The 26,810-nt window shown below is 42.4% G+C and overlaps 1 protein-coding gene across 3 annotated transcripts in view; it reads left to right on the top strand.

Moving 5' to 3' along the window:
* Positions 1-26,810, top strand: part of LOC126094665 (GRAM domain-containing protein 2A-like) — a 347,755-nt gene that overhangs the window by 300,949 nt on the left and 19,996 nt on the right. For all 3 annotated transcript variants that reach the window (XM_049909175.1, XM_049909176.1, XM_049909174.1), the window contains one exon: positions 25,665-25,768. In XM_049909175.1, coding sequence (XP_049765132.1) covers positions 25,665-25,768 — 104 coding nt within the window. The remainder of the gene's footprint in view (positions 1-25,664; positions 25,769-26,810) is intronic.

The raw sequence follows: 26,810 nt of genomic DNA, 5'->3' as shown, positions 1-26,810 counted from the left end.
GGTTACCCTTGACGCTGCATCACCCACAGGAGCACCTGCGATGGTATAATCGACGATGAACCTGGGTGCACGAAAGGCAAAACGTCATTTTCTTGGATGAATCCAAGTTCTGTTTACAGCATCATGATGGTCGCATCCGTGTTTGGCGACATCGCTGTGAAAGCACATTGGAAGCGTGTATTCGTCATCGGCATACTGGCGTATCACCCAGCGTGATGGTATGGGGTGTCATTGGTTACACGGCTCGGTCACCTCTTGTTCGCATTGACGGCACTTTGAACAGTGGATGTTACATTTCAGATGCGAACCGTCGCTCCACCCTTCATCCGATCCCTGCGATACCCTACATTTCAGCAGGATAATACATGACCGCATGTTGCAGGTCCTGTACGGGCCTTTCTGGATACAGAAAATGTTTGACTGCTGCCCTGGCCAGCACATTCTCCTTATCTCTCGCCAAATGAAAACGTCTGGTCAATGGTGGCCGAGCAACTGGCTCGTCACAATACGCCAGTCACTACTCTTGATGAACTGTGATATCGTGTTGAAGCTGCATGGGCAGATGTATCAGTACATGGCATCCAAGCTCTGTTAACGCCTAGGCGTATCAAGGCCGTTATTACGGCCACACGTGGTTGTTCTGGATACTGGTTTCTCAGGATCTATGCACCCAAATTCCGTGAAAATGTAATCACATGTCAGTTCTAGTATATTTGTCCAATGAATACCCCTTTATCATCTGCATTTCTTCTTGGTGTACCAATTTTAATGGCCAGTAGTGTAATAGCAAGAGAATGTACATAGATTTGTATGTGATTTGGGAGTGTACAAATTGTAAAATTTAGTACGCAGACGCTACCTACGGCTCTGCGCGGGCTGGGCATCGTGACGAACCGAGGTTGGGCGATAGATAATGATATTTTGTTCATTGTTGCCTCATCTACAAACCACTGTTCGTCAGTTGCTATAGCTGGCGGTAGTACGCGCCTGTGTCTCCAGCAAATCATGACTACATGTTTCCAGTGGGTGAGAGATCTGAACAAGGAGCTGGACAGAACAATAGTCTAATAGCCTCTATACAAGGTGTCCAGGAGGAATGGTCAATCTTCAGGGATATGACTAGAACGATCATTCGACGCAAAAAATGTGGTAAACGTGGGCTCCAAAATGCATACCTCAAGAACTACGAGCCCATGTTCAGCAACAGAGATATGTTCAACAGTGCGAAAGATGTAAATATCCTCAAAGATCTTAATGTATTCATTTTAGAGCTCAAGCCTGCCAGACTTTTTTTGCTTAGAATGATAATTCCTGTCGTATCCCTGAATACTGACCATTCCTCCTGCGACACCCTATATAGAGGCGTCTGAGGACAGCGTGGACCACATCCGGTCGTGCGTTACCTTGTTGAAAGATAACGTCACGGAGCCCTCTAAGACAGGACACAGCCGCCGGCCATAGCATGACAGAAACGTAGCTCTGCTGTCCAGATCGGTCATGCGAACCGTAGATAAGTGTTGCATACCCAACGGTACGCCGTACAATCACGCCATGTACTCAGCCACATAAGGACGACGGATGCAGTCTGCCAAAGTTCCTCGACCCCAGAGCCTCGACATATGGATGCGTCAGTCGTGATGCTGTACCCATAACAGAAATCGTCAGAAAAAGCGACGTGTTGCCACTCCCGCCTACAGTGTTGCCGTTGGGCGCAGTTATGTCGGCGCGCACCTCCCTGCTGCTGGCTGTCGAATACTCGTCACGTACTGGTCTGGCTGCCACTCGAGCCACTTCCCGTACTCTGAAGGTACTTCGTGTGGCTCTACGATGCCGCATAGCCGGGGGAACGATACGTCCAAGTTATGGCGTGGGGCCACCGACAACCTGATCCTACTGTTTCCGTGCCCACACAAGATCCCGGCTAAGGCAGGCGGGAGCCTCGTTGAACGAGAAACCGCAGTCTCAGTACACCAGAGCTGCCGCTCTGATACTCAGACAGGTGCCGGTAGACGTGTCTCTGTGTTTCTTGCAACTCAGTGTAACACGATCTTCTCACAAACAACAAACATCGAACTGTATAACACAAAGTATTAGTTCCGTATACAGGGTGATTCAAAAAGAATACCACAACTTTAAAAATATGTATTTAATGAAAGAAACATAATATAACCTTCTGTTATACATCATTACAAAGAGTATTTAAAAAGGTTTTTTTTCACTCAAAAACAAGTTCAGAGATGTTCAATATGGCCCCCTCCAGACACTCGAGCAATATCAACCCGATATTCCATCTCGTTCCACACACTCTGTAGCATATCAGGCGTAACAGTTTGGATAGCTGCTGTTATTTCTCGTTTCAAATCATCAATGGTGGCTTGGAGAGGTGGCCGAAACACCATATCCTTAACATACCCCCATAAGAAAAAATCGCAGGGGGTAAGATCAGGGCTTCTTGGAGGCCAGTGATGAAGTGCTCTGTCACGGGCTGCCTGGCGGCCGATCCATCGCCTCGGGTAGTTGACGTTCAGGTTTCATAACTAACCTTTTTCGTAGGACTCTCCATACAGTTGATTGTGGAATTTGCAGCTCTCTGCTAGCTCTGCGAGTCGATTTTCCTGGGCTGCGAACAAATGCTTGCTTGATGCGAGCTACATTTTCATCACTGGTTCTCGGCCGTCCAGAACTTTTCCGTTTGCACAAACACCCATTCTCTGTAAACTGTTTATACCAACGTTTAATACACCACCTATCAGGAGGTTTAACACCATACTTCGTTCGAAATGCACGCTGAACAACTGTCGTCCATTCACTTCTGCCGTACTCAATAACACAAAAAGCTTTCTGTTGAGCGGTCGCCATCTTAGCATCAACTGACGCTGACACCTAGTCAACAGCGCCTCAAGCGAACAAATGTACAACTGAATGAAACTTTATAGCTCCCTTAATTCGCCGACAGATAGTGCTTAGCTCTGCCTTTTGTCGTTGCAGAGTTTTAAATTCCTAAAGTTGTGGTATTCTTTTTGAATCACCCTGTACTATAACATAGATAAGAATTACTTAACAGTGTAAGATTCATTTCCGCAGGAATGTCATGAATATTCACAGCCGTCCCTGAACATTGTGTCACTTGATATAGTCAAATTAAGTCTCTCATCCAGAGTACATTTAATAATAACTTTCCTAATACGTTGATCAGACAGCTGGTCTTCTATAAGACAGAGTGGTCAGAGCGGTCCTGTGCTCGGCCCTAAGCAGAAGGTCCGTTGCGGCGGTGTAGCGAAACGTTCCTGGGAGTGCCTAGGCCGGCGTCGCTTATTCGTTGACGCGGCTTGCAGCGGCTGTCTTTCGTTGTGATTGGGTTGTGAGGTAACAGCCTTGCTTTGCCGCCTCGCTCTTCGGACGACACCACACACTGTCGGCAAAGTGACCTTACGGTGTGGGTACTTTGTCCCACTGTTAGTCGCATTCCAACCAGACTACTAAGTTGAGTGAAGGAAGAAGTATCGCCTGATTGTGTCTTTGAGCCCCAAGTCTTATGTTTAGCTCTTACGGTCCTTCTAAAACTATTTCAATACTGCACAAGTCACCTGTCTGTGGTTACTTTTGCTACCGCTAACTGGTGCCACCTCCGCTTTAGCCTGTTCCACTCGCGAATGGCGGGTGGAAAGAATGATTGTCGGTAAGCCTCTGCGTAAGCCCTAATTTCTCGCATTTTCTTGTTGTGGTCGTTTCGGTAGATGCATGTGGGAGGAAGTAATACGTTGTCCGACTCTTCCAGGAAAGTACTGTCTCGAACACCTCCCTCGTAGCGTCTTCCGCTGGAGGTCGTCGAGTATCTCTGTAACGCTCTCGCGTCGACCAAGCGATCCCGTGACGAAACGCGCCGCTCTTCGTTGGGTCTTCTCTGCATCTTTTATCAGTCGTACTGTGTGTAACGCTCCCAGGTTGATAAACAATACTCAAGAATCGATGGCACAAACGCCTTGTAAGTCACTTCTTTCGTGTATGAGATAAATTTCCTCAAGACTCTTCCAATGAATCTGTCTGGCTCCTGCTTTTACTACTGTTTGTTTTACGTGATCATTCAGCTTAAGGTCTTTCTGCGTTCCTTACGCGAGATGCCTGGAGGCAGCGGAATCGCCGTGCAGTCTGTCGTAAATGCTGGTTCGGTAAGTTTGTTCTATAGCATCTCTGTAACACACTCGTACTGATGGAACCGACAGGTAAGATATCACTGGAACGTTCCATGCTCGTATGCAACCAACTATTGCTAAATGTCGAAATCGAGCCACTGCTACTTCTTTCTGACATGTTCCTCCAACTGAACGAGTGCCACGCAGATATGTTTACGGCACGTTAAACTCTAACCAATCTTCATTGAACCATCTATGCGTTCGCTTGGGCTATTAGAAAAGATAATGTGGTGGTATCGTCTCTTTCCATTCCGTTTCTAATGTCTAATGTATGGAAGTGAAACATGGACGGTAAATAGTTTGGACAAGAAGAGAATAGAAGCTTTCGAAATGTGGTGCTACAGAAGAATGCTGAAGATTAGATGGGTAAATCACATAACTAATGAGGAGGTATTGAATAGAATTGGGGAGAGGGGGGGTTTGTAGCACAACTTGACAAGAAGAAGGGATCGGTTGGTAGGACATGTTCTGAGGCATCAAGGGATCACCAATTTAATATTGGAGGGCAGCGTGGAGGGTAAAAATCGTAGGGGGAGACCAAGAGATGAATACACTAAGCAGATTCAGAAGGATGTAGGTTGCAGTAGGTACTGGGAGATGAAGAAGCTTGCACAGGATAGAGTAGCATGGAGAGCTGCATCAAACCAGTCTCAGGACTGAAGACCACAACAACAACACAAGACTCCTGACACACAATGCCAAATTATGTTTAAGTATAGCGTCGTGTATCTGCTGCATGCTATGCCGAAATACTTGCGTCAGTGGTAGTTTGGTGCCCTGCTTAGCGGACCAGATCGCTTCAGCGTAGAGAACTTTTGCTCGAAGTAGCGAATGAGCGCTTCGCGCGACCGTGCTTGAGGCGACTACAAACAGCACAGCGGGAGGGGCAGGGGAAGGGGGAGAGCGGCGTCCTCCCGCCCACGACTTTTGTTCTGCTGAGGACGTCGGATATGGAAGCAGGCGACGCTCATGCAATTGGGTCCACTTTAAAAACAGACATTAGAAACGGAATGGAAAGCGACGATACCACCACATTATTACGTATTATGACTTGGACGGCGGGTATGCGGCCCATACAGACGCAGTCCCCTGACACAGCTGTCACTCACGAACAACTTGGGATAACTGTGCACCGAATCTGTGAGACTAACGGTTGCCTGGCGGGCAGATGAGCGAAGTCACACACAAACGAGATTTCTAACACCGGTAAATTTCTAAGTGTAAATTCAGGTAATCGGCATAACGCTTTGTATGTTGCGTGTTCCTCGTGACTATTTTGTTCAGACTTTGAGGTCAGTACAGTACAAAGTCATTTTTGGTCCGCTATCCAAACTCACGAGTTCTACACCTGCCGTGTGAATTAATAAATACGTGTTGGAGTAGCCATGAAACAGTTTATTAATAAAACAGGCTACAAGCAGATAAAAATTCAGGTAACACAAGTTAGTGGTTGAATGCACATTAACGCATACGAAAAAAATGGCTCTGAGCACTATGCGACTTAACTTCTGAGGTCATCAGTCGCCTAGAACTTAGAACTAATTAAACCTAACTAACCTAAGGACATCACACACATCCATGCCCGAGGCAGGATTCGAACCTGCGACCGTTGCGGTCGCTCGGTTCCAGACTGTAGCGCCCAGAACCCCACGGCCACTCCGGCCGGCAACGCATACGATCACCTAACGCCGGTAAAGAGATGAATTTAAGAATTGTCGTACGAGCACTGCACGGACGGTCGAACAAGGCTTCTTCGGAGAACATTGTCGACAAAATTTCTGATATTGCGAAAGAAAGCTGTCGCATGAAGATTCGCTCTTCAGTTTTTGAAGCTACTAGCGAATTATACAAAACGCTGACGTACCTCTTTAAAGTGTTCATCTCGTCTATATGTCTCTTGATACGGAACAATTGCAACGCTTTCGTGTTGCCCGCATCTCGTGGTCGTGCGGTAGCGTTCTCGCTTCCCACGCCCGGGTTCCCGGGTTCGATTCCCGGCGGGGTCAGGGATTTTCTCTGCCTCGTGATGGCTGGGTGTTGTGTGCTGTCCTTAGGTTAGTTAGGTTTAAGTAGTTCTAAGTTCTAGTGGACTTATGACCACAGCAGTTGAGTCCCATAGCGCTCAGAGCCATTTAGAGCCAACGCTTTCGTGGAAGGACTCCCGGAAATCATTAAAGACACAGGACACTTTTTCGGGTCCGTATTGTGTGAAAATCAGCACCTGTTTCATCCATGCACTATTTCTTTTACATATGTTTCACATTTTTTTCGTTTATCATAGTTAATGCAGAATACTTTCTAAACAATTTGCAATTATTTCGAACAATTTACAATATATAAAAGTTTATAAAAAAAATAACAAAATTTTAGCCATAAGATTTTCTAAAATTCCTCTTCCAATTCAGGTTCTATTAAATTCAATAATACACATGTTACGGAGACAAAATTTTTACTATATAAGTATGACATGATGGCCGAAATTATTTATTTATCGTATGGTTGCAACAGCAAATACTAAAAACATATATAGTTTGCTATTATACGTTTAAGGATTTAGGCACGAAGCTGAGGTACTAGACGTATTTAATCCTGCACATCAAATGTATTAATTTTTACAATATTTTTTCCTAATTAAAAAGTTATTTCTCCAAAATTCAGTTGAAGTGGCAATAAATTTTAGGTCGACGAGATAGCCACAGCTAAAAAATTTAGTGCAATATTTCATAAACTTAAGTACATAAGTGTAGCTAAATTCTGCTAAATACAACTTGCGCAAAATTGCGAATGAATATTTGAGTGATATTAAATTGTGCATCAGAACATTTCCGAAACATAATCTCATTATGCAGCATTTCTTTGTCTTCATGCTTGCTGTTGGTATTCGATTTAGCGTTGCTAGCTTCTCGGTGAATGTGTATTAACTACATTTATGTCAGAGTACTTCAACAAAAATAACTCTTAAAATTCTTTTTGTACCATGATATTACTGGGGAAATAAATTAATTTCACATAAATGAATACATAATTGCTTAAAACAAATTATATCGGCAAAGTAATGGAATTCTACGCATTATTTAGCATTACGTGTAAAATGCGCTGAGTATTGTGATATAAATTCATAAACGATTATCGATCTTTGGACCATCTTCTTTGATAAAGGAAGTGTCGATACATAAACAATGTAATGGTGCAGACTGCCTGGAAGTAGCTGAACATCAAGGTGGGTTTAGCACCATTACAAATAGCATAACTATTAACATAACGTAAATCATCAGAAGCCGAGCCACATGGAAGTTTCTTCCCGGTACACAGGTTCCCCTCAATAGTATCAACGGCTTTGTTTGTAAACCGGTTATCGCTTACTTTCTTTTATCGAATTTTATCTACGTCCAGAAAAACCTGTAGCACTTCGGCAACAACCTGTGACTAGGATGTAAACAAAACAATTCACCAAACGCAAAATGAACAGCACCAAAGCTAATCATTTACTGATGCTGGAAACCAACAGTGTTACCAAAACACACAACATATTCCAAACAGAATGGCTGGAAGCAAAAAGTTTCCAGGTTTACGACGTTTTCTATAACTGAATAAAAGGGAGCGTGGCGGCATACACGACCGAAACTCTAAAATTTAGTATATACCGGTCATTTCTCATTTTAAACCGCATAAGCTATATATCGACGTAATCAGGAAAGACCATAGAATTTAATAATTTTTCGTCATTCAAAAAGTATCCTTTGTCCTTAAGGTAGTTTCAAATAACAATCACGTTAATGTTTTGATGTTCACAAGTATAGTGAAAACTATAAATTTCATAAATGTGCTATGTTTACGACTAGAGTTACGGGACGTGGGAAGTAATGTACACATCGACCGTTGTCAAATTGCTGCTCATAAAACAAAAACACACTTCATGGAGGCAAAAATAGTGTAGAAGTCTTAGGCGCGAATGTAAAATGCAGGTACAAATATCGCATACTTATGTAGATCTTATTCCACTACGACGGTAACAGCGATAATATTCTTGCAGTCTTTTTATACATATTATTCTCTACGTTTGATAGCTCTGGTCGTAGAAGTAGGTATGACATTTACAACATTACAACGAACAAATAAATTGCCTCTAAGTACGCGGGCCATCTTGGGGACTGAAGCAAAATAGTATTGTTTCACTGCTGAGATTACGAGACTTGACACGGCAGCGCTGTCGATGTGAGGAAGAAGGTATTGAGTGCAGCGTGAGAGGGAAGCGTTTACAGAAAAGGACAGCGGTATAAATGGCCCGATTACACGAAATATTCTCCACCCTTGATGGGAAAAACTTCGACCATATCTCGGCAGCTACTTGCATCACCTGCACCATGTGGAGTAGTTCCGAGCTATCCATTAAAATGCCGTCTGTTGCAGCCATGTTGACTGCAACGTAACTGCGGCCACACACTTACGTAAAATATGACCCGTCTAGACGCGCTTTCACGAGACCGGAAGGGGACATGTAATGCACATACAGACCAGGCAGTGTGTGGCTTTTAGGCGGTTTCGCCTGCTCGTTTAGGCAAATGTACACCCTGTACCAACTCACAAAATGCAAAGTAAAAAAATTAAAGAAATACCTTTAAGCGGGCAGCAAGTCGAGGAACGCCTGAACACAGCTCTGTCGTTGCCCGCTGCCTACAGCTATCAAGGAGGTTGCCTACGCCTTAGGCGCGAGCAGTTTGTGTACAGTCTCACTTGCCCGTATTTAACAGGTTACGTATTCCGCGAACACGAATCGCGTAGAAAATATTTACTTCCAGTGTTATGCTACTGAAATACACAGCGACTGTGGCGATATTATTTACTAAGTCTCTTACGTCATATTAAAACTACTAAAGACTTAACGATCGCTGACTATTTTGTGTTCGAGAGGCGCGGGCGGGGGGGGGGGGGGGGGGGCTGTTCAGTTTACTGACGACAGAACAACAATCGTCTGGTGTTTTACAGTACGCAGCTGCTAACGTCGTCTACTTTCGTGCTACTGCCAGCTGTCGTCTTATTCACTGCGGACTCGAGTCTCAAACGAGACAATGCGGCGTTCCACTTCCACTGTGCCACAGCAGATTGTTCTTGCATTTCAAGGCGACGCGGTCGCCCTGTTTGTTTTGGAACGACTACTACTATACGTATTTCTGCTGTGCGTTTTTCTCCAGTATGTTTTACTGCTCATAACGTGACGCTTTCGCTTCAGGCAACGCGCACACATGCCGTTAATGATTTCGCGCACGTCTGCTAATATCTTTGTATTGGGCGTTTCGGGGGATTATTAAACAACGGTGCAGGTAGTCCAGGAAAGTCGTACGCAGAAATATTCTATCCCTAGTAAATTTAAATATATTCACCTGATGATAGACGCATAATTCACTGAAATCCGTGTTGGAAACTGGTTAGTATAAACATCTTTTGGATGTTGTAGCTTCTGTTAGTTTCCGTGCTTGCTAAGAAATGGAGAGAAATTTTGCGTTATGCAAGACACTTTGTAATTAGATTTTTTAGCTAAACTTGTTTCAGCCCTTTATGCCATTTTCGATGGATTTTATTTATTTTCTTCCTGAAAATTATTGTTAGATATTGTCATCTTGTGCATGTTATATGATTTTTTCGCTTAAAGTTATTTAGTTGTGCAAAGAAACGACAAATCGGCCGCAAACTTTACGTTCGTATACCTATACAGTTAAAAACTTTTCAGAGAGTTCAGAAATTGTATGTAGTACAGTTATGCTAAGATAAAAAATTTAGGTGTAGAATGCTAATCTGGAAATTAAGTGGTTGTATATTATAAATAACGCATTATAATACAGGGTGTTCCAGGAGGAATTGTTAATATTATAGGGCAAGACAGGAAGGATCATTCGAAGCTAAAAGGTTCGGTAAACATGCTCTCTAAAACGCATGCCTCAGGAGCTATGAGCGTTTTATCATCTTCGCTACTATGAAACACACAAACTGAAAAAGTGCACTCAGCTCTTAAGGTATGCATTTTATGAACCAAGTTTACTGAACGTTGTCGCCTCGAATGATTGTTCCTGTCATATCCCTGAATACTGACCACTCCTCTTGGGACACCCTGTATAGTAATTTTCAGCCTAAAGTGGACGAAACTCAGAAAAATAGAAAACGTTTCGTTATTGGTATATAAGCTGTATAAATTCGTGGCGGATGTAAAACTATCGACATACATAACTGACAGTGGCGTCTCAGGTATGTGAGTAAATGGATAATCGTCTTATTTTAAAATTAGTATCCTATATCTAAATTTTTCAGCATAGCGTAAGTGTGCAACATGTGACGCCTCAACACTGACCTGTGCGACATTTAAACGAGCCGGCCGCAGTGGCCAAGCGGTTCTAGGCGCTACAGTCTGGAACCGCGCGACAGCTACGGCCGCAGGTTCGAATCCTGCCTCGGGCATGCATGTGTGTGATGTCCTTAGGTTAGTTAGGTTTACGTAGTTCTAAGTTCTAGGGGACTGTTGACCTCAGCAGTTAAGTCCCATCGTCCTCAGAGCCATTTGAACCATTTTGGAGATGTAAACGAACGTAAAGTCATTAACGCTTTTTCGTACATGTAAATAACTTTAAGCCAAAAATATATAACCTCCACAAGACGATGACGTGTAGTAATAATTTTTAGAAATAAAATAAATAAAACGAACTGAACGTAACTCAGAAATCTGTAAAACATGTCTGCGTAAACCAGAACTAATCATACGGTGTCCGGCATAATGCGAAATTTTTCTCTAGTTATTTGCATAAGTTGATGAGAAAGTGTTGAGGTCGTAAATAAGGTTAGCATGAACTTTTTAGCCGTTACCGCAGACAATTTTGTTCGGCTGACTATTGACATGAGGCAGATTTAGTCCATATTACGGACGCCCCTTGTCCGATAGAGACGCAAAAGTCATGTGGGGTTAATGACTTAATCTACAACGCACACTATAGTCATGTTCCATTTTTAATATGGATGATGGATGCCGTTGTGAATGCTTAGAGAGGGTTTAGCCGTCATTGGTTATTTTGTTAACTCCGTCAATATTGTAATGCAGACTATGCATCACACGTCTTTTGTGCTTCAACTGCACTTAGTGTGTGTCCAACGCTTAGGTCAAAATTTTGCAGTCGTTAGAGGATATTAAACTGCATATTCTGAAATCTAGAAACAGTGATCGGACATACGCATGTGAGGCTGTACGGGGCCTCGAGTGATCTACGTCAGTGAGGTGTGTGATTGTCAACTGATTACGTCTGATAGACTGCTGACTGCTGCCGGCCGCCAGGTGCCACGCCTAGACTTTTTAGCTGCGTTACCGTTTCAATGGTGCGCGTATTCCGCTGTTCATGCGAGGTGTGCTCGTTGGAAACTGTTTCTCTTGTTGACAGCGAGAGGGTGTGGTTTCAACACGACGCTGCGGTATCCCACTTCGACGTTAGTGTCCGAGAGAACCAGAACAAAAGGCAAATCTTCGTGGGAGTACTGCCGGCGTCGTAGTGTGAAACATTGAAATTACTAAAGTAACAGACATTTCGGCCGTCTTGGAGCGGCTTTCCTCAGTGATAGACTATGTCCTCAGGAAGGCAGCTGAAGTAGGTCCGAAAGGTATGTTGTTTTAGTATTTTGAGTGTTTCATACAACAACGCGGCGATCAGCTCATAAAAAAATTTTAATATGCCTGACACCGGCCGCGAAGCCTTCGTGTTTATAATAGTTGCTCTCCTCGATGTGTCCCGTGCTGTGGCCAGCACAATAGTCGGATCCCCTGTGGGTGTTTTTTTTTTTCGTATATAATTACTTGAAGAAGTCGTTAGTGCATGAAAACCGAGCAGGAACGTACTGCTGGGTTCCTAGATGCATGTTTCCCTTACAACAGTCAGCAGGGATATTTGAGACAGACGCAAAATTTTATGTACCGTTGTAGTGAATGATTTGAGGCTGACTGTCATCACTTGAACAGTTACTAAAAATGGCAATAATTTCTTTAAATCAGTATCGTCATTTGCGAATAGCAGCGTTTAGACAGGTATATTTTTTTATTATTATTATGGTATGTTTGGCAGCCGCCATCGTTAGAGGCAGAATTCATAAATCGTGAAATAAAGTTCTGTGACGACTGGAATTAAAGCTGTGCCGAATATTTTCTGGGTATTTTGCTACAGGAAAGCCGTGGTCTCCGGTGGCTCGTTGCACGAGTTATTGCACTCTGTTTCAATTCTAACCCCCCCCCCCTTTTATGTTTGTGTCTGTGTAGCACTCAGAATATCTCCTCAGCTGTGCAGACGTCGGTGGTATGCGGCGTCTGTTTCGTTTGGAAACATTATTTTCCAGTCACTCGCCGTACTTGTCCTTGACAATTAAGACATCCGCTTTCCTCTTTGCTCTGCAGCTTGCGTTTAGTACGGTTCGGATCCGTTTTTACGACAGTGTTAGCTGCAAGTTAACAGTGGCAAACAGCAGTAAGGTTCGTATGAACAGATGACAGAGGTACTACCCGTGTGTGCGTTCACTTCACGCAGAGTAAGAGCGACGTAGCGGCGTTATATACCGCTGCGGTCGCAGGTTCGAATCCTGCCTCGGGCATGGATGTGTGTGATGTCCTTAGGCTAGGTTTAATTAGTTCTAAGTTCTAGGCGACTGATGACCTCAGAAGTTAAGTCGTATAGAGCTCAGAGCCATTTGGCGTTATATTCCGCTGTTCCAAAAGTGACGGCAGCTACGCCTCAGTACCTTTGTTGTTTTGATACTGTCTTTTGTGATGTATATTTACCAGAAGGATCCATTCTCCTCAGGCACCGTAAAAATATCATTTTAATGATTTTTTGAAAAATTGATGAATCAATCAACGTAATGTTGTTGTACATTATTTATTGGTTCTTGGACAACATTTCCTGATTTTTTTAAGAAATTTTCATCATTAGGCTGCCTCCTCCCCCCCCCCCTCCCCTCCCCATCCCAGGAGTTAAAGTTGCTCTGTCCAAAATGTGTGTCCACGACGGAAATCCTGCAGTCTGTGTACCTTACCTGAAATAAGAAAAAGAAGCAATGTTCTTACTCTCTAGGATACTGCTCACGAAGAAATAGCACAGTATTTTTGAAAATTGACAACAATAAAAAGATGGCAGAGGTTCCAAACAAAGATTTAGTTTCGTCGTGTGTTTTGGTTACGTTTTTCTCATTGGTATGAATAAATTAAAATACAAAAAATAGCCCATTACTCCTTGCGGACAGGCCCGAGGAGTAATTAAGCCAAATTTACTAGCGTCCACGTAGCGCATCCCGTCTGCTTGACATAATCTGTGTCTTAAGCTGATGGACGACTTCCGTCGTGGACACACATCATTTTGGACAGAGCAACTTTAACTCCTGGAATGGGGAGGGGAGCGAGGAAGGCGGCTTAATTATGACTGAATTTGTTAAAAAAATGAAATGTTGTCCAAGAACCAATAAATAATGTACAACAACGTTACGTTGATTGCTCCATAAGTTTTCCCAAAAAATCGTAAAATAGCTTATTTGGTAGGCTGACTGAGTAGAGAGTGCATCCTTAATACACTTCGCTGTCGTGAAGGTATTTTCACCGAATCAAAAATATTTAAGAAAACCAACCGATGGATCGTAGCTACATTACTAATATCTAACGAGGCACTAGAGGCTGCGGTCCCCCCCCATACCAAAATACTGAGAAAGTATTTCTGAAATACCTCCGCAATTTTGTCATGTGAGTACAGATTTAGCCCGTACAAGCTGTTCGTTGTTAACGTCAATAAAAAACTACACACTAATTTCCAGTTAGTATTTCCTTGCCTCAAAATACTCCTTGTCTAGCTAGCATCCTCAACGTTACTCTAGAGGTCTGGGGCGGCCTTGCACGTGGTAACGTAGCTTGCTAGTCCTGCCGCTTGCTGGGGCTAACCGCAGCCTCCGCCACGTTCCTCACGCCCTTCCTGGCCGAGGTACCTCGCCTCATTGCGTGACTCAACCCGCCCCTCACCTTGCAGTATCGAACTGTCGTCACACAGCAGTACGCACTGGCGAGTTTTAGTGTGCGTGCTCACGCCACCCAGGAATCCCCGACGATCGCTACAACCGTTTCACTTTTGTTGCCTTTAAACCAAGGCTATTGCTATGTATTTTCGGAAAATATTGACACGAATTATTTGTGGAAAACTGAAAAGCGGTAGCAGTCGACCTCGAGAAAGATCATTTTGGATTACCGAGGAATGTAGGAGGGAGTACTGAGCATACGAATTGTAACAGAATATAAACTTCAGAAAGCCGAACATTCATTTATCTTTAGTAGATGTAGAGAAGTCTTTTGAATAAACTGGCTGGAACAGACTCCTCGCAATTCTAGGGCTATCGGGGAGGGGAGGGGAGGGGAGGGGAAGTTCATCTATAACTTGTGCACACCTAAGGGTCAAAGAACATGAGAAGGAGAAATAGTTGAGAACGGAATGACATAGGGTTGTAGCCTATCCGCAATTATGTTCAGTCTGTACACCGAACAAGCAGCAAAGAACACCGAAAAGAAATACGCATAACGAATTTAAGTTCAGAGAGAAGATCGAAAACTTTTAGGTTTGCCGTCGACACTGTGATTATCAGACGGCAGAGCACTTGGAATAATAGTTCAATGGAATGGATGTTTCGAAAAGAGGTGATATAATGAATATCTGAAATCCCAGTCGAACTAAAGGAAGATCTGCTGAAATAGTTAAATTAGCACTTAAAAGAGGCGCGCCCTCTGCGAGGGGAAGTCGTAAAAAGTCTTAATTACGACAAGAAAAGAAAGAACAACTAACAAGCTGCGGCCATGAAATCTGGCCCTTCTCTGCATATTCATCCTTCAACCGCGACGCATTTTTCAATTTTTCCAAGCGGTGAATGACATGGCGGAGGCCTTGGTTGTAGATGTCTGCATTTTGGTTCGTCAGGACATCTTCCACCTACAAAAGTAACTCGTCATCGTTCTGGAAATGCCTTCCACACAAGGCTTTTTCTGATCCAAGGAAATGGGGAAGTTGTCAGTTTGGATGACAACTCAGGGAGGTGAGGCATTCATGTGTAGCAGCCTTAACGAAACTATCGTTTTGATTCGAGGTTTAAAATAAAGCCTTTTTTAGGTTGAATGCGATCCAGACGTTGAGAAAAGCTCTATAGTAAACATCTATATCATTGAGATGTAATATTATCATCCATTCCATTCAAAGTTAATCACGGCGCATCACTAAGTTCTTAATGGAGGGGACTTGGCAGTACGACGTAACAACAGAATTGGTTGACTTGTTTGTGTGTAAAACTCACTTCAAATAGGCAGTGATAACAGATCATGTAAATGAAAGTAAACACACAGTTGCAGAGTTTTATTCATAACCATTGTTTCCTTCTATCAGTTATTTCGAAATATTCGTCCAGATTTCATCTAAATATTCTCGTTTTGTTGTCATATAAGATCCCGAATCCCCTACCAAGCAGTGTTTGCATATCATGATTCTGAAGCACTAGCAGAAACTACTTAATTGGACCTCACCATGGCATGCTGATAAGAGCGTCCCACTAGTTTCCAGGACTTAGCACACTCGTAGAAACGCCTACATTACCGCTCGTTCATTATTGTAATCATTCATTCGCATCACACAATAGGTAACGGAGCTCCTTGATCTTCCCACCCGAATTTTTTGCAGTCGTCTTAGGGTTTAGACGACCAACCGTAATCATTAAACCAGCCACATTTTAGATCTATGCAATTCCGCTTAAATGTTTGGTAGTGGGTTCATATAAACATTTTCAGATTATTTCTCTAGCGCTCCACTAACGTATAGCACAGTGGCAAAATTAACACACACAGCTTTTCGTGCGAACTCCGATTTCTTTTATTTTATCACGGTGGCCATTTCTCCCTATGCAGGTGTGAGCCAACAAAATATTTTAGCATTTGGAGAAGAAAGTCCATGATTGAAATTCGCAATTTTCTGATAATATCGCGTCGCAACGAAAGACGCCGTTGTTTTATTGAATGCCTCCTGAACTCTGTTATTATGTCCATGACACACTCCTCTATTATGTGATGATACAAAATGAGATGTCATTCCCTGAAATTTTTCGGTGTCCTCCGACAATCCAGTCTGATAATGTGTCTATTCCGCGCAGGATTATTCCAGATGAGAAGGAGCAAGCGTAGCGTAGGTAGTCTCTTTCGCAGTTTTGTCGAATCTTCAAAGTGTTGTGCCAATAAAACCCAGCCTTGGGTACAATCAGCAGTGTTACTAGGTTCGAGGTCTGAGGCAGAGGGTATGGGGTGAACGCAGTTAAGAATGCACGAGATCTCAGTGAATAACCCACGTCGCGCACTCGTTAGCCAGCCAGCGATTTTTTTTCGTTAGAGACAGCCGCTAGAGCGCGCCAGCTCAATTTTTGCCTCTGGCGGCCGTGACGTTAACTTGATGTTAACGCTCCAGTTGCGGTGAAACGTGGAGGAAGAGGGGATTTCTGAGCGCCTCGGGCGAATCCAGCGCTGCCTGTTGGCAGACTGAAGGAACAGTCAGCGGTTTTCCCCGGAAGTCGGTGCGCGCTGGCGTCGCAGCGGAGCACTGCCAGCCAGACAGGTACAGTTCGATTTTTTCCGCGTGTCGGTTTTCGCGATCGCCACTGCAGTCGCTGGAGTAGGCAGTGCGTAATTACGACTCAGTTGGAGAACCAGAATAAAACGAAAGATCTGGAGATATTCTTCGGCCCCGTTGGGCCCGCGAAGACAAATTTAGCCTAATTATATCGCGCACACAGGCATTTAAGCGACCATTCTTTCCGCGCTCCATAAGCGATTCGAACGGGGAGAAACGCTAATACGTAGTATCTCTCGCTATGAAATTGACGGTCTTGCATAGTATGTACGAAGCTTGGAACTTAAATAGTAGTAGCTATTTATTTAAGACTTGTACAAAATATAGATGTTTCAAGTTTTATTGTTCGTCAAAGTAGTCTCCGGCATTGTGTATGACTCACTGCAAGCGGTGTGGATGTCGTACGCAGCGCCAGTTGTGACTTTGTGGCATTCGCTTCAGAACTGTTACAGAAATTCGTCGCGCGATGCACCGATCCGTACGAAATATCGACACGACTGGCGCTGCCAAGAGTGTCCCACGACTTCCACATTGCTGGCAGTAGCTTGCGCACAGTGCTGGTAACTTCCGTAAAACGGGTTGAAACTGTGAAACGTTTATCTATTTTGTATAAGTTCCATCCCTCGTATGTAATTGTACATTCCTGTTTGTCCTTGCACATCGGTATTACAAGAAGCACACATTTTACCAGTGGCAGCTCGTGAGTATACGTTCGGGATGTTCACAAATTTTCAGATTCAGATAAATATAAGAGTGTGAAATTAGTAGCATTTGCATACTTATCAATAGCTGTTTTGTACATTGTAGGGCAAGAACGAAATAAAGTGTAAGCCTTCGCTACTCTCTGTTTCGCGTGTATGTCTAAGTGGGAGTCTTAGTGTTTTTTTTTCCGTACAAATGTAAAAGTTCACTAACAAATGTATTAGGTAAAGAATTAACTTTGAGGTTGAAAATCAGATATTCCGGCGTTGTACACCTGCAACAACTTACGCTTATTGTACACGTGTTTCCTAAATACTCCCTTATAGCCACGGTTATTTGATTTCGTCACTTTCTCAGTCCGCGAACCTGGTCTGGGAGGCCCTAATTCCTTTGCGGCTAACCTTTTCTGGTAATTTTCTTTTCTGTTAGCGCTTAAAACAGATGCAACAGAGTTCACGCTGACACTGCACAAGAATGCCGATTCCTGCACAGTAAACAACTAACTCCAAACACAGACTGCCGTTTGTGGAAATGGTTAAATCCGAACAGTAATTTGTACCAGCATGGTCACTTGACCAGAATACATATGAGGCGCTACAACTGTAAGTCCAACACGTAAGTGAATCGTGAGACAGCTTTTCGCCGAGCGGTTCTAGGCGCTACAGTCTGGAACCGCGCGACCGCAACGGTCGGAGGTTCGAATCCTGCCTCAAGCATGGACGTGTGTGATGTCCTTAGGTCCGTTAGATTTAAGTAGTTCCAAGTTCTAGGGGACTGATGACCTCAGATGTTAAGTCCCATAGTGCTCAGAGCCATTTTCTAATCTTTAAATTCCTAGACAATATCCGTGATGAAAGTAATTTATTCATTGATAAGTAACACGCATTTCCCGCCCGTAATCTCTTCTTCATTTCAGGTTCAATCTCATTTCTCGAAGTGATGTCCACGTCTAGATACTTAAATGTGTTCACTATTTCAAATTGGATGTCTCTAACTCTTGACATTTCCTGATCTTTTGCTGTTGGCATTCTAGTAGTAACCAGGTATTTAGTTTTGTCTTCTCTTCCTTAGACCTACATCTTCACTAGCCTTGATTAACGCATTCTCAATTACCGATCTTTTATAAAAGATTGTTGAAGTTAAGAAATCATTACAAAATTAAGCTATGTAGAGAAAAATCAAAAATCAAAAATCGAATACTCGGTCTTCATAGGACAGATGTGGTCTCACACTAGGAAGAGTGATAAGTATCGTAGACACACAGAAAACAACAGTTTTCACGGCGTCAAGCACACTCTACACATGCTGCATTTTTACTATTGCCACCTTATCACTACAATCTGAACCGAACAGAATTGACCTGGAGCCAACTTAAGGAATCTGTCGCGAGAAATAACGAGACATTTAAGTTCCCAAACGTAGTGGAGCTAATGTACCAAGCCCTGTGACACGTCACTGCCCCGAATGATGGCGAAATGCATTACAAGCCGTCATAAGAGAGGAGGAGGACATGTGGACTTTTTGGTGGCTTGGGATTCTGTTGCTGATCGCCTCGGTATCAACGCAGCAGTACTGAAATGTATTGCTCGAACTCCGATATGGAAGGAGTTAAGATTACCAGACGACTGGCTTCAATATTTAACCACGTGGTAAAATCCCATCAGTGCGCTTTTCCGGCGCACATAGCTCGTGCACAAAAATTACCATTGTTAAAGTCAGGAATTCTTATCACTCTTGTTTTTAATTACAATAGTATATTACCTACGATCGAGAGCGTGTTGTTTTCAGTCCGATCACCTAACAAGCGCATCGCCAGAGTTTTACTATATATTATTTCCTTCTGTTTCAAAATTAAATGACATTCAAAGCTATATTGTTCTCTGCTCGTTTCTTTTTACGTCTTTACTGCAACTGTTCACATAACTGCAGATTAGCTGGGTCACTTGCCTGGCTAGTGCTGTTAAAGTTATATGCGACGGTAAAGCTGTTTCCCCGTATTTACACCTAGTCTGTGTGCGTGTAAAGCACAGCATATAAAACGTATCCTCGTTATCGTACTTGACTGTACTCGAGACAGCTTGGCTTCCCCTCCACGTGAAACGAAATCAATGAGGTTCTCGCAAACGCGGAAGAATACGTAGTGTAATGTTTACATGAGGTTTGTTCTTACGATGAACAGAGTATAGCTGTCTGTACACGCCGTTAACAGTACACGTTTTTGATCAATTCCGTCTGTATTTGCTCCATAAGGATATTATGTGACGCCAGTTACGCATGCGTTGGAGCCCCTTAAAAAGTGCACAACCCAACGGGCTGCTTGCGAGCCTCACGCCAAGTTTCACGGAGTACATAGTAGTAGTAACAACTCTGGCGCACTCGGATTCTCCTATCGCACGGGCACTGAGGGAAGCCGGCAGGCGGCTGGCGCCTCACGCGAGCGACGCGTGTGCCAAGTCACAACTCTGGTGAACTGCGGCCGGACAGTTAGCTCTCGTTTGGCACTCTGACACGTGCCGGCCTGTATCGGTTGCTAAGGCCTTTCTGGTACGCTTGGCTCCTCACAACCACTTTTCGTATTTTCTCTCCTGGCGTTCGACTAAATTTTCGCCATCCCTTCAGTTCTTGGCTAGAAAAACCGCACCAGCTCTTAGGGATGCTTCCCCAGGTGCTGTCACACGTTAGCGTGAGAAACGCATCCGTGGACTGCTACCCGCGTGAACGGGGTGTCGTGGAAAATCCTAAAGCACTGCATACACAGTGCTCTAGGAAACCCTATGACATTCGAGACAAGCGTGAAGGCTTCTCGGTAGACGATTTTGACTCGCACGTCATCAGGGCTTACCGAAGGGGTTGGCGACTTTGCGTGATAAACCCCCTTCCCCCGCCAAGAGCGCAGTCGTAGAGAGATTATAGGAAATGGCTGGCTAAAGGAAACGAAAAAGGAATAACGCACCCTTTGCGTGACTCAGAAGACGAGTGGGAGTTTTCATACCGCTCTCGCTCTGTGTTCCATCTGCGAGAAGCCGCCGCTCCCTGTGCCTGCACGCTGTTGCCCACAGTGTCATCTCCAAGTAGCACAAAGAAGCGACCAACCCAGCAGACGTCCATCGCAGTCATGTCTTGCGTGTGCTTGATTCACACAGCTGCTGCTTGCACCCCTCGCTCGTATGCAACAGTGGAGCTCTTTCTTGCTGCTGCTTCGTTACACGGTAAGACCGCAGAGTTTGTCGAGTGGGTGCTGAAGCAAATACGCTAGTCTGCTTCACTCAACGAAAGGTAACGTAAAGTAAAATTATAACAAAAAACAATTCCGGGGAAAGGATACGTTCTTAACTCACAATTAAAACCCTTTAATTTCTAATTAATAATTAATGAAGAGCAAATAAAATTATTTAGAACTCGTGGTACTGAAACCAGTACACAGTAGATGCCATAAACAATAATACATACATTTTTGCTTTCGATTTCTTTAGAAATTTTATACAATTCATAGTTGAAACAAAATCCATTTTATTTGTGTAGGCAATATTTTTAGTAGCTCATTTAAGTAATATTTTACAGTATTTGCTTCATTTTTATGAAAGACGTAAAATTTGACAAGTTCATGTAGCAGAAGTAGTAGAAAGGTAGTTTCACCGAAAGGGTGTACAGCTTTGACGTCTCTTGCAATGGCACAGATTCAGCTCAAGACTTTCCTGCACGTCGTAGCAGACCTGCTTGACTTGCCGTCGTTAGTTGGCGTAAGTCATGTCATAACTGGTTGAGTGATAGAATAATAACTGTCTTCTTTTCTACTGAGAAGTCATACGCATATCTTTAGCTCGAAACCACCTTCCCTTATCATGACTGCAGCATTTTACAAGTGTTCGCTACCTATATAACATTACCGCTTTAGCTTATGCTACGTTCGCAAAATCTGTGGGTTCTGTATTTGTACTCAGGTAGACTAGGGTTGTATGTATTTTTCGGTCACGTAATAAAAATTCTCGGTTGTTCGAAGAGGTCTCCTGAGGCTGAATAGCGCAGTCACTTGAATTTTTGCTTTAGCATTTAGTAGCTGTCACATATTGGTATCTGATTTACAAGTCAGTGATGAAACTCATCCCAGACATTTATAGTATGTTTCTTTAAATTATCTGGGTATCATTTACTGAGTTTCACCTCAACCAAATTATGTGGCCTTCATTTCCTGTCTAGAACACACTTCCTACTCCACCACGAAATTTTCTTCTGCTTTTCTTTGGGTAGCACCACCTGATCTTATGCTTCAGTAGCGACTGAAACGCAACTTCTTTCTATAAGGTGCTCGTGTATGGTCGGGTTCAAGCGATCAGCTGACACAACTTAGTAGAAACGTCAGTCCGGGTGGACTAGCAACAACAGGTGGGGGCGCTCGCAAATACACGAAAGCTACTGCGGAACAGTGGAACGCTTTCGTATCCACGTCCCATGCGAACGTAGCATAAGCTAAAGCGGTAATGTTATATAGGTAGCGAGCACTTGTAAAATGCCGCAGTCATGATTAGGGAAGGTGATTTTGAGCTAAAGATACGCTTATGACTTCTCAGGAGAAACGAAGACAGTTGTTGCTGATGATGGGCCAGTAGCTCTGAGCATAGGGCGCCGACAGACCTCGATCCACACTTAACACTTTCGGTGGGCAGTTGTGTGTTAATTGAAAATATGGAAGGTCTAAGTCTGCAGAACAGTCACTAGAGCGTTTGGTTGATTGTTGGAGAGTAATTGTTAATGTCAGTGGTCGCAACTATTTTGTAGTTTCTTCGTATTGGTCTACGTGGGGTAGGTGTAAAAGTTGACTTTCTTCCAGCTGTCACTAGTCATTAAGCGTCTTAACTATAACTTTTTTTTAAAGTGGTAGTCTATCCAGTCGGAAGTGGCGTGAAGAAGCAAAGTGGGGCACAAGATAGGGCACGAGCGAGCTACTGAACGATGCCATTAAAGTTGAAAGATTTGGAGGATGTGAAGGGCGGAGTCCATGATATGTTTATTTAATTCGGTTATTGTTCATGTTTTTATTATTAAAATATCTTAATTTTGTAGAACAAGGAAATAAACCGTAAGAGAACTAAACGTGCGTGGGATGGAAGACAGGATGCAGAAAATCTCTGACCTTGGGCACAGCCAACAGCAAATGCGACTGCGAAATCAAGTCGTTTCATTAGCCGACGCAGACGAAACTTAAGTTGCAACACGTTACAAAGCCCCATATGGCAAACTGGAGAAGCAGACTGTAAAATGTACAAAGCGGTAAATGTGCACAAATATGATCTGTTTTTACGTCATTATCCAACTAGTATCTTAATTGAAGCATTGTGTGTATGAAAAATCGAACTATTAAGCAATAAAGCTATTTCGTCAATGAACTAAACGCCATGGTTTTCTAATTATTTCTGTTACAACTACAATAAAGCACTACTGCGTACCATAACTTAATTCATTAGGAACAATGTGTAGCTTCGGGTTGGTATTGATTTTGATTGAAAATTGATCTCGACCTGCTATAGGACAATTGTGCCAAATTTCAACTAATACCAACATCTCATGTTTAACAAGCTAATCTTCGAAATAGATGTCCTTTTCCTCTTAGGCCAGGTGTGGCTCATCAATTAGGACATCATTTTCTGTTCTTGGCTTTTCTATTGATAAGCAAAGGCACTTGACCAAGCTAAAAAATAGTGTAAGCTAACTGGCGTGTGGAGCATAGAAACGCATGTAACAGAAAACATTCACACTAACTTGGGTTCGTGCTCTTTTACTATTACTAAAAAGTACTCTCTCTCTCTCTCTCTCTCTCTCTCTCTCTCTCTCTCTGTTGCGGGAGTGGGTGTCTGTCTGGACAGGTGCGAGAATGTGTATACCTTTACTAGAAAAAAGAGTGTGAATACTTTTTTCTGCTACTTGTATCAAACATTAGTCCACTATAGCCGAGTGGTTGCCGCATTTCCTTTATTTTGCGTATTGTCCCACCTAGAAGTTTCCGTTACCTGTATTGTTATAAATTAGTGTAAGAACAGTGGAAGACACTTAGGTAGAGTATACACTATACACTCTTAGAAAAAAAATATGGTTCTTCACTTTTAAATCTGGCGTACGGGTATCGATAAGTGCTGTATTTTGATTTATGTCATAAGATAAAAATTTGCACTTTTATTTATTCGCCATTTTTAAGCATTCAAATGAACACATTATTTGCCAGTAAATTGAAGGCTGAAATATTATATGCAACCAATTGTCCATGGAAAATAGAAAACATAGTACACACATGATATCTAAAATTATCGTGGAAAAATTGGTCGTCTAATATTATTTTCTTTGACTTGACTTGTTCTGTATTACTAGTTCATGTAGCCTACAGAGCCAACTAAAAAGTCAAATATAATCGAAACCGTACATCTTACATTAGTTTTATGCATTCTTTCACAGCATAATAGCTTTTGTATACATTGGATCTAAACGGGCTGGTAATTCGGTTCTTTCGTTCGTTTTACATGCATTTTTTTCGTGATTCCCTATGGAGATGCCTCATGGAGACAATTGGCTTAATTACCCTGTCTAGTATGTTGTTCCAGTACAAGTTAATGGGGCCTGTTCACTTTATAAATTGCAGAACAATTGGGAGTTGTAAGTCACTATAATAAAACATGGGAACAAAAATAAAACATGGGAACAAAACGAAACCTTTCACCGGTTATTAACGGTAGTATCCATGTCATACTCAAACTGATTTGCCGACGGCTATGGCAGATTACGTGTAAAATGAAACCGAGATACTGAGTTTTCAGAACTGTCTGATTTTGAACAGTAAGTTAGAAACTTGGCAGTGGTTGAATAGAAAACAGCGGCTTGTTCCTGTAGTACAGGCATAGGCCAGCATCTCTGAACTGCCGTGTGTATAGCACTATAGCGACACTTTTCTGTGTTACGAATACGTATCAGGTGAGTTAGATTTTTAAGGCCTTCTACTCTTCCACAGATAAAATATGTAGTATATAAAAAAATTGACGGTAGTTCCAAATCATTACTTGGAGTAATAAATTTGTACCGTATCTTACAGTCGTTCCACAATTAAAACATGTATTGTATGTACCTTATGTGTTTGCTTTTCTGCATCTAGGAAAAGAATCACATTTAGAGTTGTCTCTAAAGGTTGAAACATACTTTCGTGTGTCCCAAACGTAAAAAGAGTGTGACATGCGGGTATAGGCTACACGCTAGGAAAAATGTTCGTAGAAACTCATGTTGATTTACATACAGACTTAAGAACAGTAGTTTCTACCATGACAACTTATCTGATCCGTAATAGAACATTAAAGAGTTTAATTATTGAAATGTGTATCTTCCACTACCTGTTCACCACGCGATAATTTCCTTTCTTGCATGACACACTTTTGAGGAAACCTTGAAAAAGCTAATGATGACACACTTCACAAACATGAGTTAATATCTTAAGTCACTTGGATCCCACACTGTGTAAGCTATGGTATCTTGTTCTACACGCAACAAAATAAAGATATATTTAAAAATAAGTTTTCTTATTTCTGATGGAACTTTGCTCTCTCTCACTCTCTCTCTCTCTCTCTCTCTCTCTCTCTCTCTCTCTCTCTCTCTCTCTCTCTTTGTGTGTGTGTTTGTTTGTGTTTGTGTGTGTGTGTGTGTGTGTCTCAGATTTGACATAGCCTTTAACTGGTTGAATTGGAATCATTAAGTCCTTACTACTTTTTAACTGAATGCTTCTATTTTGTGACACCAATAAATTATTTTCCTTATTTATGATGAACTCTTAGACATATTCTCTATAACAACCCTTTACTGTAATTTTCCATCTGTCAAAGACTACAGGATAAACTAAAAACATATAGCAAGAGCCATATGCATACCGGAAATGTTATGGCATCCTGAAGCTATGAACTAGTCATCCAGGTGTGCCTTGATAGCTCAGTTTGTAAAATACTAAGAGTTTAAGATATGAGATTCAGGTACAAAGTAGGAGAACAAAGTTTTTAATCCACTGAGAAGGTGCAGTTTTGTGTTTTATATGGTAATAACTGTTGAGCTTGCCAGGATAATGTAAGCGATTGTTACCTTTTTGTTTCAGATTATTCCTGTGCTCTGGTTGGTGATATACTTCTTCAGGGTCATCTGTATATTACCAAGAACTATTTTGCATTCTATTCCAATGTGTTTGGATATGTTACAAAGGTAAGACATAGCTGGCCACTTGCCTTTAGTCATGTACAATATTACTTTTACCATCAAACAGTGAAGCAATTGCAGCTTTTTACATGAATGAATCTGGTGAAAGCTTACATTGTCTTTCAATTTGCTGTTTGTTATTGTTATTGCAATGGGTAAAGAGTAAAAAGCCTACTAAGATTAAATGTTATTTGATTTCAGAAAAAAATTGCTATTTTGTTTTAATCAGTTGTTGTTGTCATTGTCATCAGTTTAGGGACTGGTTTGATGCAGCTCTCCATGCTACTCTATACTGTGCAAGCTTCTTCATCTCCCAATACCTACTGCAACCTACATCCTTCTGAATCTGCTTAGTGTATTCATTCTTGGTCTCCCTTTACGATTTTTACCCTCCACACTGCCCTCCAATACTAAATTAATGATCCCTTGATGCCTCAGAACATGTCCTACCAACCGATCCCTTCTGCTAGTCAAGGTGTGCCACAAATTTCTCTTCTCCCTAATTCTATTCAGTACCTCCTCATTAGTTATGTGATCTATCCATCTAATCTTCAGCATTCTTCTGTAGCACCACATTTCGAAAGCTTCTATTCTATTCTCTTCTTGTCGAAACTGTTTATCGTCCATGTTTCACTTCCATACATGGTCACACTCCATACAAATACTTTCAGAAACGACTTCATGACACTTAAATCAATACTCCAAGTTAACAAATTTCTCTTCTTCAGAAATGCGTTCCTTGCCATTGCCAGTCTTCATTTTATATCCTCTCTACTCCGACCATCATCAGTTATTTTGCTCCCCAAATAGCGAAACTCCTTTACTACTTTAAGTCTCGTTTCCTAATCTAATTCCCTCAGCATCGCCCGATTGAATTCGACTACATTCCATTATCCTCGTTTTGCTTTTGTTGATTTCATCTTATATCCTCCTTTCAAGATACTGTCCATTCCGTACAGCTGTGTTACACTGTGCAATATGCAGCATTGGTAGAGCACAGATTTTGTAATTTATAAATCTGGACTACACTGCTTTACAGCACTACACA

The sequence above is a fragment of the Schistocerca cancellata genome, chromosome 8 (assembly GCF_023864275.1).
Source record: "Schistocerca cancellata isolate TAMUIC-IGC-003103 chromosome 8, iqSchCanc2.1, whole genome shotgun sequence".
Classification (NCBI taxonomy): domain Eukaryota; kingdom Metazoa; phylum Arthropoda; class Insecta; order Orthoptera; family Acrididae; genus Schistocerca; species Schistocerca cancellata.
The sequence above is the reverse complement of the archived record's forward strand: the minus strand, read 5'-3'. Positions and strand labels throughout refer to the sequence as shown.